The 15,495-nt window shown below is 46.1% G+C and overlaps 2 protein-coding genes across 2 annotated transcripts in view; both read right to left on the reverse strand.

Moving 5' to 3' along the window:
- PITPNM3 (PITPNM family member 3) overlaps positions 1-6,311 on the reverse strand; it is a 101,899-nt gene extending 95,588 nt beyond the window's left edge. The window contains exon 1 of the mRNA XM_058676608.1: positions 6,288-6,311. The gene's annotated coding sequence lies outside the window, so the exon portion shown is untranslated. The remainder of the gene's footprint in view (positions 1-6,287) is intronic.
- The window catches only part of KIAA0753 (KIAA0753 ortholog), a 56,936-nt gene that overhangs the window by 2,927 nt on the left and 38,514 nt on the right, over positions 1-15,495 (reverse strand). Inside the window, exons 14-18 of the mRNA XM_058676610.1 lie at positions 15,245-15,328; positions 12,864-13,040; positions 11,736-11,817; positions 7,214-7,334; positions 6,288-6,512 (exon numbers count right to left, since the gene is read on the reverse strand). Coding sequence (XP_058532593.1) covers positions 6,288-6,512; positions 7,214-7,334; positions 11,736-11,817; positions 12,864-13,040; positions 15,245-15,328 — 689 coding nt within the window. The remainder of the gene's footprint in view (positions 1-6,287; positions 6,513-7,213; positions 7,335-11,735; positions 11,818-12,863; positions 13,041-15,244; positions 15,329-15,495) is intronic.

The following is a 15,495-nucleotide window of genomic DNA, read 5'->3' on the forward strand; positions in this document are numbered from 1 at the left end:
TCCAGGGGGCCAGGCAGCTTTCCACAGAGAAACACAGTAGCTGGTTAGGCCTCTGCCAGTGATGCTGGCACCCATACTGCAGGGCTGGTTTTAATCCTAGGGGTTCCATTTTTGATCCAGTTCCCTGCTAATGTGCCTGGGACGCAGCAGAAGATGGCCCAAGAATCTGGGCCCTTGCCATGCCTGTGGGAGACTGGGATGATTCACAACTGAAGACAAACTTCCTTTTCTTTTGTAACCTCAAAGGGTCTTCCACCCTCCACCATTTTTTTTTTCTTCCTCCAGTTGGTTTTTCAGATTTTCTCTTACTCCTTGATTTTTTTCAATAATACAATAACAGCTAGATATGAATTTTCTTTTACTTTTCTTTCTGGGGATTTTACAGCTTTTCAAATTTGTGGCTTAAATAGTTTTTTTAAGTGTACTTATTTTGAAAGTCAAGGTTATAGAGAGAGAGGGAGAGACAGAAAGTGACTTTCCATCTGCGAATCCATTCCCTAGATGGCTACAATGGCCAGTGCTGGGCCATGCCAAAGCCAGGAGCCGCAAGCCTCCTCGGGGTCTCTCACATGGGCTGTAGGGGCCCTACTATCTAAGCCATCTTGCCCTGCCTTCCCAGGCACACTAGCAGGGAGCTGGGTAAGAGGCAAGGCAGCCGGGACACGAGCTAGCCCTCACGTGGAACGGCAGCACGTGGGCAGTGGCCACCGTGGGCTATGCCACAGTGCTGGCTCCGCTGCACCTTGAGTGACTCTGGGGAAACAAGAGCCGTTCTCTGGTTTGTCTTCCTTCCTTCCTCATCCATGTCAGACTGCCCTTCACCCTCCGCGCCCCCTGCTCTCCCTTCATGCTGCCCCCAGGACACTGTCTCCTGTTCTACGTTCCAGGCCTCAGGTGTTTCCCTTCTGTCGTATCTTATTTACCAGTGGACATATACAACACATTCTTCATTTCACAAATTATGTTCTCCTTCTAAAATGTACATTTGGATTTTGTTAGTTCTTAAGCTCTTTGCCAAAAATCAAAGATGTTGTCTTTTATTTCTTTGAACGCACAGGCACAGCTGCTGTGCTGTCAATGAAAGAGCTCCACTCTGGAGCGGCTCTGGATCTGTGTGCGTTACCGCCCTGCCTCCCTGTGGCCTGCTGATGTTATTTGCCTTCAGAGGGAAGAATGCCCATGCTGACATCTCCCAAACCCCTCAACCCGATACTAAGAACTGGGATGATCAGAGCTGAATGAGGTCTGGGAAGATCCATTTATATCCAGGTCACCTGTCCTTGCAGAGAGCAACCTTTCAGAGGGCAGGCAGAAGTGGACAAAGTTGGGTCCAGCGTGGTAGCTTAGTGGCTAAATCCTCGCCTTTTATGCACCAGGATCTCATTTGGGTGCCAGTTGAAGTTCCAGCTGTTCCACTTCCCATCCAGCTCCCTGCTTGTGGCCTGGGAAAGCAGTCGAGGACGGCCCAAAGCCTTGGGACCCTGCACCCACATGGGAGACCCGGAAGAAGCTCCTGGCTCCTAGCTTCAGATCAGTTCAGCTCTAATCATTTGCATCCACTTGGGGAGTAAACAGGTGGACAGAGATGATCTTTCTTTATCTTTCCTTCTCTCTATATAATCTGCCTTTCCAATAAAAATAAAATCATTAAAAAAAAAAGAAGAAGTGGGCAAACTTCGCCAGGGCAACCCCTGCTCCACTGGCCCCTTGTTTCCAACCACTATCTGCTAGTCCACAAAACACTGCTGGTCTTCTTTAAGAATTGACTAACCGCCTGAGTCTCTGTCTTCTCCAGGATTCTGGCCCAGGTACTCGACATTACTTAGTTCCCTTCTTCATGCCTCCAAGCATACATGCTGTATTTTTAATGCAGCTTTTCTATTCATAGCTACCCTTGGAGGGAGCGGTGGTCCCAGTTACCACGTGTGCCTTCACCAGAAACACGAGTGATTACTGCACTTCTGTATTTACTTCACTTTCTACATTTCTGTCTCTAATTCATCCCCAAACTTGAGAAATACAAATTTACTTCCAATATATTCCTAACACATCAGGTAACAAGCATCTCTGTTTCCACCTGTTTTTTTTTTTTTTTAAAGATTTATTTATTTTATTACAAAGTCAGATATACAGAGAGGAGGAGAGACAGAGAGGAAGACCTTCTGTCCGATGATTCACTCCCCAAGTGAGCTACAACGGGCCGATGCGTGCCGATCCGAAGCCGGGAACCTGGAACCTCTTCCGGGTCTCCCACGTGGGTGCAGGGTCCCAAGGCATTGGGCCGTCCTCAACTGCTTTCCCAGGCCACAAGCAGGGAGCTGGATGGGAAGTGGAGCTGCCGGGATTAGAACCAGCGCCCATATGGGATCCCGGGGCTTTCAAGGTGAGGACTTTAGCTGCTAGGCCACGCCGCCGGGCCCCATTTCCACCTGTTTTTAAAACTCCACACTCTGCCTACAGGTAGAATTAGCCGCTACTGCTCCGCTGTCCCCGTGCCTTCCAGATGGTCACTGAAAAATGCTTCAGACAATTGCTCTTGTCATTCTCCTGGAAGCCCCACGGTGGAACCTGCATGTCCTAAGTCCCAAGTCTTCTTTTTATCCCCCTTTTCTTTTTTTTCTAAGGAGTTATGTATTTATTTGAAAGGGAAAGTGACAGAAAAGAGACAGAGAGAGATATCTGCTGTCTCACTCTTGAAATGGACACAACGGCTGGGGCTGGTCCAGGACAAAATTCAAGGGTCCACAGCTCCATCTGGGTCTCTCAAGTGATCGGCAGGGACTCAAGTACTTGAACCATTTTTAACGGTCTTCCAAGGCATGTGAGGAGGCAGCTGGATTGAAGCAGTGCAGCCAGACTTGAACCACACCCCCCATGGAATGCCAGCATTCCAGGCAGCAGCATGCTTGCTGTGCCACAAGGCCGGCCTTCTCCTTAATGTACACCTTGCACAGGTGGCACATGGCTTCAGTATCTTGCTGACAAACTGTGCATGGGTATTAAAGTTTTAGACTCTTTGTATCCCTAAAAATACTTTTATTCTAATATATTGTAGTTGATAATTTAGATGGCCACAGAATTCTAGGTTAAATTTTGGAAGTATCTTCTAGTACCTTCTAGCTTTCAGTATGGTTCATGAAAACAAGATGCCACTCCCATTTCTGATTTTTTGGGGCATTTCCAGCTTTTACTCTCTGGAATCTTTGGCCATCTTCTCCTTACACTGGGATGCTCCAATTTCCCTTTCTAATGAGTGCCATGATGTGTTCTGTGCAATTCATTCATTCATTCACTTATTCACAGTGGGCAATTGGTGAACTCTTTCAAAATAAAGACTAATCACCTTCTGTGAAACTTTCTTACAGTATATCTTTAATTTCCCATTCTCCTTTTTTTTCCTTTTCTTACATTCTGGAATTCCTATATCCAGACCTTGAATCTCCTCAGAAAAGCCTTTAATGTGAAAAACAAAAAAAAAATTTTAAATTATCTAGCTTTGTAGCTTTTCATTCTGCCACGTCAGATAAAGACCTGGCTTTTTTATTCCTTTAAAATCTGATGGTAAATTTTCTTTGAAAGTTCCTTTTTTACAGTATCCTATTCTCGTTTTATCGCAGCCTCACTGAACTCTCTGAGGATATTAACTGCCCTTTGTTTGTGTGCTTGATCCTGTTCTTTTCATTGTCTACTTCCTCAGAGCTATGCATCCTTCCCGGGCCCCGTCAAACATCTGGTCACCTAAGCTGTTTGCTGATTCTCGATAATTCCAACCAAGCCTCCCATTTCCTGGCTTGCCTGTATCCAAAGCCTTCACAAGCATTTACCACAGTGCCATAAATTACAGGTAAGACAACCGGGGGAGCAGTGGAAAGGAAGCAGACAGAAGCTGAACCCTGAGTCTGTTAGGGTGGTGTGCCAAGGAGACGGCAGCTCAGGAAGCAGCAGAGCGGAGGATCACAGAGGCAGAGGAGGCATGCACAAGCAGCAAAACGAGGAAACCGCCCGGGAGTGCACAGAACAAGAACACATTTGTTGTTCTTGCAAAACAAGGAACTCCAAAGATTTCCAACCCACTCCTGGCAGCTAGGTGACTGACAATTGCTTTTCTACCCTCATAAAAGGAAGAAAATACTCTTTGGGAAAAAACACACCAGTAATTTTTAACTCAGCTAAATCGTCAAACAAGCGCTGTCTCTGAAGTCCTTCAATCAAGTATGAACAGACTTTCAAAGGACAAGCTCCATCAAAACAGCAGAATAAAACACAAACGAGAAGACAGGGTGCTATGACAAGTAGCATGGAACACGCGGCACGGGAGGTACCTACCACAAAGGGTGATGAAGGCAGCCCAGGATGGGAAGGACCAGGCCAGCCTGGGCTGAGGGAGAAAGATGGGCTTCAGCGAAGAAGTCAGGGTGGGGCTGAGGAACAGGATTAACTGGTATTTTTGGCTTTCAGGGGGAAAGTTAATAAATTTTAAAAAGGCAATGATTAACTCCTGGAACATGCTTAAAACTTGCTCGAGAAGGAAACAAAATCATAGCACACTCCCCAGCTCAATGAAAAATGTCTCAGAGTGCACGCAGTTGGCTCAGCAGCTAAGAAAAATGTCTCAGGTATTTGTGATAAAGTGATACTCCCGAGGAATTTAAATATGGGAACTACTTAAAAGCAGTGGATTCACCTAACTTTAAGTATTTCATACATAATAGAAGGCTGCTTCTTCAATACTTAATGGCTGCAGGAGTATGCTCTATGAGCCAACAGAATCACCTTTCCCAGGAGACAAGCCTACAGGAGGCGAGGGTTTGTGAGATGTTGCAGTGGGAATCCTGCTGCCTGCAGTAGCACGTTTATCCAACCGAGCCTGCAGCATCCCGACGCTTCCTGCCCACAAGCATTGTGTGCTCTGTTGAGACACCACTCTAACAGCAACAGAAAATGTGCCTTGACTTGACTCCTGAATATTGCTCCTTGGTTGTAAAATTTCCGTGCTGCAACATAAAATGCCAAGGCGAGGCTGCCTGTGCCGGTTAGGAACACAGCACCCAACCAGCACACCTCCCACCGGTTTAGGTGAGGGCCGAGTGTGTGATGGGCAGAACCAGGATGGGCTGTGATACTCATTGGTTCCAGTGGAGGTCGGGGCTGAGAATAGAACCAACCCAGCAGTTGCAACCAACAGCTGATGGGGCGATAGACTATGGCGGGCACTGTGCTTACTAGTACATGTAGGAACCTGGTCTGGGAACACCTCAAAGTTTCTTTGGGGACTCCCTTCATCAAAATGGAGGAATCAGAACATTAACCAAGAAAAGATGGAAGATGGAGTAGGTCAATCAAACACCTCAGCTATATGTTGGCAGCGAAATACTGGACAAGGGGAGACTCTATGATGGACTATGTCAATCAGTGGACTCTGCACCAGCCTCATCATACCTGGATTGTTGCTGATGGTGTGTTGGAGCTTCTAATTGATCAGGATGACACTCTGCTGGCTCTGCCTTCAAACCAGACAGGGCCTCCCTAAGAGGCCGTAGAACTTGACTGGACAATAGGATGCTGGACTCTATGTATGGTATATGGTTGCAATGAGGGAATCCCAACGGAACTTAAGCTGTGGTTATGCATCAAGATAGAGGAATCCACCATGGGGGGAGGGTTTGGGGTGGGGGGGGAGAATCTCAGTACCTATGAAATTGTGTCACGTAATACAATGCAATTAAATAATAAAAAAAAAAATTCCCGTGCTGACGCTCTAACTCATGGCCAACAGTATTCAGAGATGGGGGAGTGGGGGCCCCCTCTGGCAGGTAGTTAGGCTCAGGTGAGACCATGATGGGTGTGCTTCAGGATGGATGAGTGCTTCTAAAGGAGGAAGAGGCCAGAACTCCCCAGACTTCTCACTACCTGAAAGCAGCCGGAGGGGAACTGCAGTCAGGGAAGAGCACCCTCTCCTGACACTGATTCAGCCAGGCCCCAGACCCTGGATGTTCCAGACTCCACAAACAGGTGCAATGAATTTGTACTCTTCAAGTCACCTAGTCCACGGTATTTTGTGCCATCCTGGCCACAGGGTAGTCCCCTGAGTGGCAGCCCTTGCTTTTTTACGATCTCCTATGGCTAAGAAAAGGCAGTTAGTAGAAAAAGCCTTTCCAAGAACAACCTTTACAACTCCAGGGCTCAAAGGAATGGAACAAGACCTTGGCCAGTCCTCTCTCTGAGCTCGCTGTAGTGTAAAATGTGACACTTGGGTCTGCCACACAGGTGTGCAACGTCTCACTCACCTCTCAGCTATGAGCCACGGGTTGAAGGCACCCACAGCCTCGTGAGAGATGACCCGGAGGTACTGCTCAAAACGGCTACTGTAGTCACCAATGCTGCGCCGCATGGCTGGTGGGACGAAGAGGAGAGTCCCCCCTTTTTCTTGCTGGGAGTCTTCTATGAGGAAGTGGAGGGGAGTCCCCCCTTTTTCTGATCTCTCCTCTGTAGTCAAACTTTCATGCAGAGAACTGAGAATGAACACAAAAGACAAGACACTCAAAGTTATCACTGACAGTAAGTTAAAATGCTAACTTACTCCGATGGCTCCATAACCAAAGCCTCACCTTTCCTTCTCTCTCATGCTGAACAAAACTCTAACATCTGATCACCAATGACTGTTTCTCCTTTTCACAGGTCGAACCCTAGCCATCATACGAATCCCTGTCCTTAATACACCAAAAATTCTCCCAGCAAATCCTACAGTAATTCCATACAACTCACAGGTATTAATGTGATGCTTCAAATGCTAAAACCCAGATGAACATTACCCAATGTCCAGCGGTTCCTTAAGTTACAGAACAATCTACTCCCACTTTATCAATGTACTATTTTACTGAGTCTTCTTTGGAGTTTGGCAAGATCTTGTTTTTATTTAAAGATTTATTTGAAAATCACGATTATAGAGTTCCATCCATCAGTTCACTACCCAAATGGCTGCAACAGTGGGACCAAAGTCAGGAGCCAGGATCTTCAGATCTTAGCAGGGAACTAGATCAGAAGGGAGTGGAGCAGCTGGGTGTCAAACCTGCCGCAACACCTCAGCACTGGCCCAAGATCTTGCTTCTAAACGAGCAATTCTGTCTATTCTTGAGAGACTGTAGGGATTGACATTTAGTGACGTCAAAGGTAACCTGAGAGACTCAACTGAGACAGTGTTGCCAGCACTCACTTGCCATTGCATGGTCGTTCCAACATGATGTTCACAGCTCCGTCCTTACGTGTCACTGTCTTTGTGATCTTGATTGGATGAGGAGCCAGAGGCCTTTCACTGACTGCTGAAACTTTCTGGTCTAGAAAATACAGAGAGGTCCGTGTCCACAGCAAAGCTGTCCTAGCAGCCACTGACCCATGAAGAAGACACCTGCTGTCAGGGTCATGGAGAAAATGCTCTCGTTTTAAATGCAGACCAGTAAGGCAAGAGCTGTAAGGGCTAATCCTTTAGCAGCTCTGCGTGCTCACTGGGAAGGCTTCTCCATGAGGTCTGTGCACAGCCCCAGGCACACCCCAACCCCCGGCAAGCTTCCTCAGGACCCAGCCTCTGACTCGGGGAGTCTCAAAAGTAGCTGTTTTTTAGCTTTTAAATGCCTTGATTACCAAAGAAGACAAAGAACCAAAAACAACAACAAAACAGCAAGCCTACTCACATCTGAACATTTAAATTAACTGATTTGTCTCTGGGCATTGCAGGAAAAATCTGCATAATGATAGCCAAAATATTAATTTATTAACTATAAATCATGTTTGCCAGCTCTTCTGGGATTTAGATTATTTCTAATTTTAAACATATTTCAAGTGCAGCAGAAATTCTGCCTTCTTTGGTGGAGGCAGCAGCATCTGTAATGTCAAGTAACTTTCCCTGACTCACGTTGAGAAGCTCGTGATTTCTCACCATCAGCAATACTGCCGAAGTCAGCCCGGGTAAAAACATCACTGCACAAGCTAAGGGTCTCTAAACTTGGCTTTGTCATGCAACAGAACAATCAGAACGACAGGAGACACGGTAGTCTCACTTTGATTTCATGGGTCTACATTACAAGTGTCCAAAAACTCACTACAGTTCTCAGCGCTTACACAGCTCCTTGTAAATGCAGACCTAGCCTATGCAGATTCATCATCCAGAGTGACTAATAATTTGAATCAACTCAGAAGAAAGAGAACACTCGGTGCTCTGTGTCTTCTCCATGATGCAACCCAACTCTGCAGACACTGGCCAGACCGCCAGCAAAGCCAGCTGCCCTGGAACGCCGCCCTCTCTTCTGCTTCCAAGCAAAACAACGGTCAATGCCCACTGACTACACTGAGATCAGAAGGGCCCTGCTGTGCCAGCCCTATGCTAGGCACAGTGGGGAACTCTGATGATGACGATAAACTTTGGCTTCACATAATCAAGGGTTTAGTTGGGAGAGATAATCCACCTGGGCAAATAGCTCAGAACATGCCAGAAAACACTATGAGGATTCACAGACAAAGCAGTAAGGCTCCAACCTCAGGACAGCAGGAAAAGCACCAACACAGAACCCTGGGTGCTGGGCTTGGATGGGTTGCTCAACGTTCTGTAAAGATAAAAATGGGTGTGGGCAGGTGTTCAGAGGGAGAGAGAACACCAACTACGGGCGTGAGACAGTGCTGGGAAACTAAAGACATCAAAAGGGACACGTTGGCACTTTGCTCATCTTGCCGTTGAGATTCCATCTACAGAAGACTTTTCCTAGGACAATATTTCACATTAAAAAACCCCTGCATTGTGACCTATGAAGGACTTTAACTCAAGGAAAGTAGAACTTGAGTTTATTTTGGTGCAAAGCAACTATCTAGTTTATACATAATATGCATCTTCCATGGACTCGGTAAATCCCTCAGATTCGGGATTTCAAAACTTTTTTTTTTTTTAAAGATTTCTTTATTTTATTACAAAGTCAGACATACAGAGAGGAGAAGAAACAGGAAGATCTTCTGTCCGATAATTCACTCCCCAAGTAAGCTCAACGGCCGGTGCTGTGCCCATCCAGAGCCAGGAGGCAGGAACCTCCTCCAGGTCTCCCACATGGGTGCAGGATCCACAAGCAGGGAGCTGGATGGAAAGTGGAGCTGCCAGGATTAGAACCGGTGCCCATGTGAGATCCCGGCATGTTCAAGGCAAGGATTTTAGATGCTAGGCCACGCTGCCGGGCCCAATTTCAAAACTTCTGTGCACTGAAGTGAACTTACTCAAAATAGGAGAAACAAGTTTTTTCAACAAACAATGCCAAGACAAATGTTTATCCATTAGAAAGGAAGAGAGAACTTCAGCTTCTACCTCAGGCCACCGGCAAACTTTTATTCAAGATGAAAGTAAACCTAAATCTAAGAGCTAAAATCAAAAAACTTCTAGAAAAACCAAAAAAGAGTATCTTCTCAACTTGGGAGTAGGAAGATAAAAGCTTCTTAGAGAAAGCAAAACAAAACAATGCAGAAGTAAAAACTGGTTAGACTCTATCAAAATTAAAAATATCTGCTCCAAATGCAATACCTTGGAGAAAACAAACAGGTGACTACAGATGGGAAGGGAGATCGACCTGCAAAACACCTCCATGAGCAGATGCCCGAGTGCAGAGCAGGGCACTGGGAGAAGGGCCTGCTCACAGACCCAGGGTTGCTTCTGGAGATGCTGCAGGAACTTTGGAATTATGTCAGCAGTGAGGATTGCACCACTGTGTGAACACACTAAACTCACGACTTTGTACCCTTAGGAGTGGACTATGCGGCTCAATGCGCTGAGCTGCTGCTTGGGAAACCCACCCTCTTCATTAGTGCCTGGTTCAAGTCCAGTTGCTCCATTTCCAGTCCAGCTTCTTGTTGCCGTACACATAGGACGCAGTAGAACAGTTCAGGTACTGTGTACCTGCCTCCCAGGTGGGAGACTTGGATGGTATGATGGGCTCCTGGCTTCAGCCTGGTGTAGCCCTGGCCGTTGCAAACATTTAGGGAGTGAACCGGTAGAAGGAAGATTATCTCTCTGCCACTCTGTGTGTGTCTGTTACTCTTTCAAATTAGCACTTTTAAATTGCATACAAGTCTTTCTTCGTTTTAAACATCTAGCATTCTTTTTTCAAGGTTTATTTTAGTTTACTGAAAAGTCAGATATACAGCGAGGAGGAGAGACAGAGAGGAAACTCTTCCATTCACTGATTCACTCCCCAAGTGGTCGGAACAGCTGGAGCTGAGCCGATCCAAAGCCAGGAGCCAGAAGCTTCTTCCGGATCTCCCATATGCGTGCAGGGTCTCAAGGCTTTGGGCCGTCCTTGACTGTTTTCCCAGGCCACAAGCAGGGAGCTGGATGGGAGGCAGGACGGCTGGGACACAAACTGAAACCCATATGGGATCCTGGCGCGTGCAAGGTGAAGATTTTAGCCACTAGGCCACCATGCCGGGCCCTGTGGCTTTTTTTTAAATGAGTTTTTAAGCAGCTTTAAAGAAAGACTCATATGGCCCCGGCATGGTGTTTCGCCTAGCCGTTAAGATAATTCTTGCAATGCCTGCATCCCATATGAAGTATCTAGGTTCTTGTCCCCACTCTGGTCTTAATTTAAGCGTCCTGGGAGGCAGCAGGTGATGGTTCAAGCATGTGGGCCCGTCACCAACATGTGGGACCTTGACGGAGTCCTGCCTTCTGGTTTCCATCTGACTTGTTCACTGCTATTTGCCAATTTGTTTATAAAGTTAAATTCAAACTCATCTCATAACCTGGCAAGTCTATTTTTGATTATTTATCCAAGACAAATAAAAACTATATTCTCTGACTATTCTAAGGTATTTTAAAAAGTTCATGGAAGATAAAATTAAAAGGTAAACTTATTTTGGGACTGATGGTGTTGTGGCATAATGGGATAAGCCTCTGCCTCTGACACTGGCGTCCCATATGGGCAGCAACTCAAGACCCTGCAGCTTCCCTTCTGATCCAGTTCCCAGCTAACATGCTTGGGAAAGCAGTGGAAGGCTGCCCAAGTGCTTGGGCTCCTGGTTCAGCCTTGCACAGTCCAGGCCGTGATGATCATTTGGGGGGTAAACCAGTGGGCAAGAGGTCTCTTCCTTTTTCTCTGCTCTGACTCCGCTCTTGGCGGGAGCAGGGTTAGCACACTGCACAAGGGGGATTGAACTCCTGACTCCAGTCCTGCTGACGCAGACTCCGGGAGGCAGCGGGGAGGCTCTAGCAACCACAAGCCCGCCGCCCAGTGGCCTGAGTTCCCTGCTTTTGGCTGTGGCCTTTCCTGGCTCTGACCACTGCAGGTTTTTTTTTGAGGGGGGGCCGGAGATGAGTCAGTTAATGGGAGATCTGTCAGTCTTTTTTGTTCTGTGCCTCTTTGATATTCAAATAATAATAATAATAATAAAAAGCAAAAACATGCATTTTGGCCTACATTATTTTACCTCAAAAGGAAAAAAAAACCAGAAGTAAGGAATACTCTCTAGTTGTCAGTAGACATGATGAATATTTAGGGATGAAGTGTACTGATGGCTGATGTAATATGTGCAACCAACTACGCTATGGAAATGTGTAACTGATGCACAAACAGAAATATATGTAGATGTGTGACAAACAACATGAAATGTGCAATCTACAGAGTTGGGTTTTAAGAGTGTTCCTTGTGTAAATTTTGCCCGAAGTTCTTTTCAGAATAAAATGTTGGGGGAAAGAAAAAAGGGGAACTTACCATTACTTTCTTCATGCATCCAAAACTGAGGATCAGCATACACAATTTTATTATATCTTTGACGAACCGTCTCTTGATATTTCTTTAAAAAAAAAAGTTTATGAGAAAAAGTGAGCCAGAACTACTAAGGAAGGAGAAGTTCAGCAGACACAATTATGTAACATCAGACACAATGTTCAGATGCTGCCAGGAATGGGCACTGGCCAGGCCAGGAAGCAATGACTTCATGAGGTGAAGTGTGAGACAAAATACAGCAAGCAACACAGCCGCAACCGAGACCAGCACTTCCATCAGCACGCTCTCCGGCCAATGCAGCAGCCGCTACTGAGCACTGTCAGGGCGCTTTGCTTCATTCATGTACACTGCAACACACCGATGTGGCGGTGGTAACCATTCCGGCCAATCTGGGTCTGGACATTTACTTTACTGCCCCTAAAAGGGTAATCAGCTATGACTGGCAGAGCTGTCAATTTTCTAAACTCTAGGAAAAAAATTATATTCCCTATAATGTTTTTACTTAGCAGCAAAGAAAAAAATGAGATCTAATCATGTTGAATTCAAAAGAAAATGCCAAATTAGAAACCTGGAGACCCAGATTCTCATCTCTTCAGAATCTTTGTGTGTGTGTGTGTGTGTGTATGTGTATTTTCATGGCCATATCACTTACTTCCTTATTGAACCTTGATTTCCCACACTGACCAATCTGGGGGCTGAAATGGCTGTATGTCCGAGGTCCCACATTTCAGGAGGGAGGCCCTGTCACCATCAGTGGCTTGCCAGGATCCACCCCACAGGGCCGAGGAGGCACCTGCACAGTACTAACAGGCGGACAGATGAAAGGCTGTGGGACCACACCACGGCCCCAGTGTTTTTGTCATCACAAATCAGTGATACTAGGCGGACAGTAATGGTCACTTACTGGGTTCTGTGACAGACAGTGTGGTACACATTTTAGACCTTGTTTTACAGTAAGTGAAAACTCCCTATGTAACCTGGCAGGCAAGCGAGTGCATCAAGGTCATGGACTGTGACGATGGCGAGCTGGGCTTTCACCCAGGATCCTGTGATTCTGACAGAAGCAGGGAAGGGCCCCCAGCAGCAAACCAGAGCAGCAGCCTCAGACCTTACTTCCATCTCCTCCATTCGAATCATCATAGTCTCCAGATTTGGGCTGTCCCCCAAGGTGGCTGAGGATTCAGACCCCAAGATCTTTGCACGCGTCACAGCCCAGAGTTCATGAGCAGTGTTTTCCAGAAAATCATCCAGCTGATGAACGTTGTTGCCTTCAGAATCAAGAGCTGTAGCCTGTAACACAAGGGCAAGAGGGAGGGATGGGAAGGCAGCACAAAGAAAACAGAGCAACTTCAGGTAACTGTTGATCATAATAAACCAACAGCATGGTGATCCGACAGACAGACAGGCCTGCAAACAAATCCCTCCTCACTAAGTACACATCCACAGCAGTAACAGCAGGACAGTTTTTATCATGGTGATCTAAATGGCAGTATTAACTAGCAATAGCATTACTGCCCATGTAAATTATCATTAGCATCTGTTTTGCTAATTGATAGAACAAACGTCTTCCTTTTGTAATATTCAGGAGAACGCCTAGTATTTTACATGTCACACACTCAGAGCATACACCTATTCTCTTTTGGTTCACTGCTTTGGTAAAAACATCTGTTCTCGACAGGACTTATCAACTTCATTTGAGACTGTACAGGAACGCTCAATGTCAGATACAGCTGTTTCTCTTTGTTAATTGTCTTTAAGGATCACTTAATGCCTACTGAATAATTCTTATATACATGGCTGATCATTCAGAGGAATATTCAAGCATGTCTAGTTCACCATCAGCATTTATAATCACTTCCTTTTCTTCTCATATTAAAGTGCCATATGGAGTTGTCTCCCTAGATTGGATGCTACTTTCATTATTTTGACAGGAAAAAAAAGCATTTAGTGGCCAAGCTGCATGAAACACTAACCCACGGCACCCCGAATCTGCAGTGGTTAAATGCAGGCTCTCAGCTTCCTGTCCCGGAAGCCTGACCTCCTAGGACAGTGCTACAAACACTGCTTTGATGAAATGACAATCACAAGACGACAGAAGTCAATTGCAGTTGAAACACCGCTTGAATGTTCAAACTGGCAACGTCTTCACAATCTGCTTGGTCCCTGCTAGGGCCACCGGGCTGGTGAAGCTCAGCCCAAAGCACTGGAGTTGCTCTGAGCAACTAGAGCAATAACTGCCTCTCCAGCCCCACAAAAATTACATGCACACAGCTGCACCTTCTGCTCCACAGCCCCAACAGGCGAGGGGAAACATTCCCCCAAATATTTAAAACTCATCCTCCAGACAAAGCACACAAGACGGACAATAACAAAAACGTTCCTGTTCTCAAATATTTTCGTTTTCTTCTGGACCTTCTCGTTTCTCTTCTGGGTGAGATTATAGCCTACATACGAGGCACTCAAAACACGCTGTGTCACAACAAGGCCCTAAACGTACAGGAAATTAGGCCAGCGACAAGCGAAAGTAGGCTGAATGAAAGGGAATTAGGGCATCCCTTCTGCTGCAGCCAACAACATCTGGGCCACACAGTACCCTGAAACTGTCATCAGGCAGAGAGATATAGAGCTGCTGACAAAAACCTTTGACCCCAGGGACTCCTGTACACTGTTGGTTAAGACCAATCTAAGTAATTATGCTAAATATATACTGTGAGAATGAACATGCTAGGGGCTGGCACTGTGGCAGAGTGGGCCTATGGTGCTGGCACCACAAACAGGTGCCAGTTCATGTAGCGACTGCTACACTATGCATCCAGCTGTCTGTGGCCTGGGAAAGCAGTCGAGGACGGCCTAAAGCCTTGGGACCCTGCACCCATGTAGGAGATCCAGAAGAAGCTCCTAGCTTCTGGCTTCAGATCAGCTCAGCTCCAGCCAATGCGGCCACTTTGAGGAGTGAACAAGTAGATAGAAGAGCTTTCTCTTGTCTCTCCTCTTTCTCTGTAAATCTGCTTATCAGATGAAATAAATAAATCTTTAAAAAATTAACATGTCAAATATGAAAAGTAACTTTCATCCTTTTTCAAGATTTATTTATTTGAAAGGCAGAGTGAGAGAGAGAGAGATATGCAGACAGAGACAGAGAAACAGAGAGAAATCTGCCATCTACTGGTTTATTCGTCAAATGGCCACAGAGCCAGGGCTGGGCCAGGCTCAAGCCAGGGGTCAGAAACTCTATCTGGCTTGTAAAGCCCAAGTACTTGGCTACCATCTACTATTTCCCAGGCACTTTAGCAGGAAGTTGGACTGGAATCAGAGCTGGGATTCAAACAACATAGGATACTGGTGTGACAAGCAGCGGCTCAACTCACCGTCTCCCAATGCCAGCCCTTTTCACCTCCTGAGTAGGACAACCTAGTGATTGCAAAGCAACCTGCATATCACTTTTGTAACTAAAGACGTTATCATGTACTAACAACCAGAATCCCCACACACACCTCCTCCGCAGGCTGGGCCGTCACTGTGTCCCCTGCGAGGTAATCCTTTAGCTGAGCAGTTGCTTCCTCGGAAGAGCCAGCTCTCTATTGAAGCAGACACATTCATAGTTTGCAATAGTTTACAACTCAACAATAGCACAAACGAACTCCCCCACCAAAGTAACTTCTATATGCAAGAACTCCTCAGCTCTAGCTACACTGGGCTTTTTGCAGCAATCCAAAGCACTTTATAAAAACGAATGCCAAGTGCT

This window comes from Ochotona princeps, chromosome 17, assembly GCF_030435755.1.
Source record: "Ochotona princeps isolate mOchPri1 chromosome 17, mOchPri1.hap1, whole genome shotgun sequence".
NCBI classification, from domain to species: domain Eukaryota; kingdom Metazoa; phylum Chordata; class Mammalia; order Lagomorpha; family Ochotonidae; genus Ochotona; species Ochotona princeps.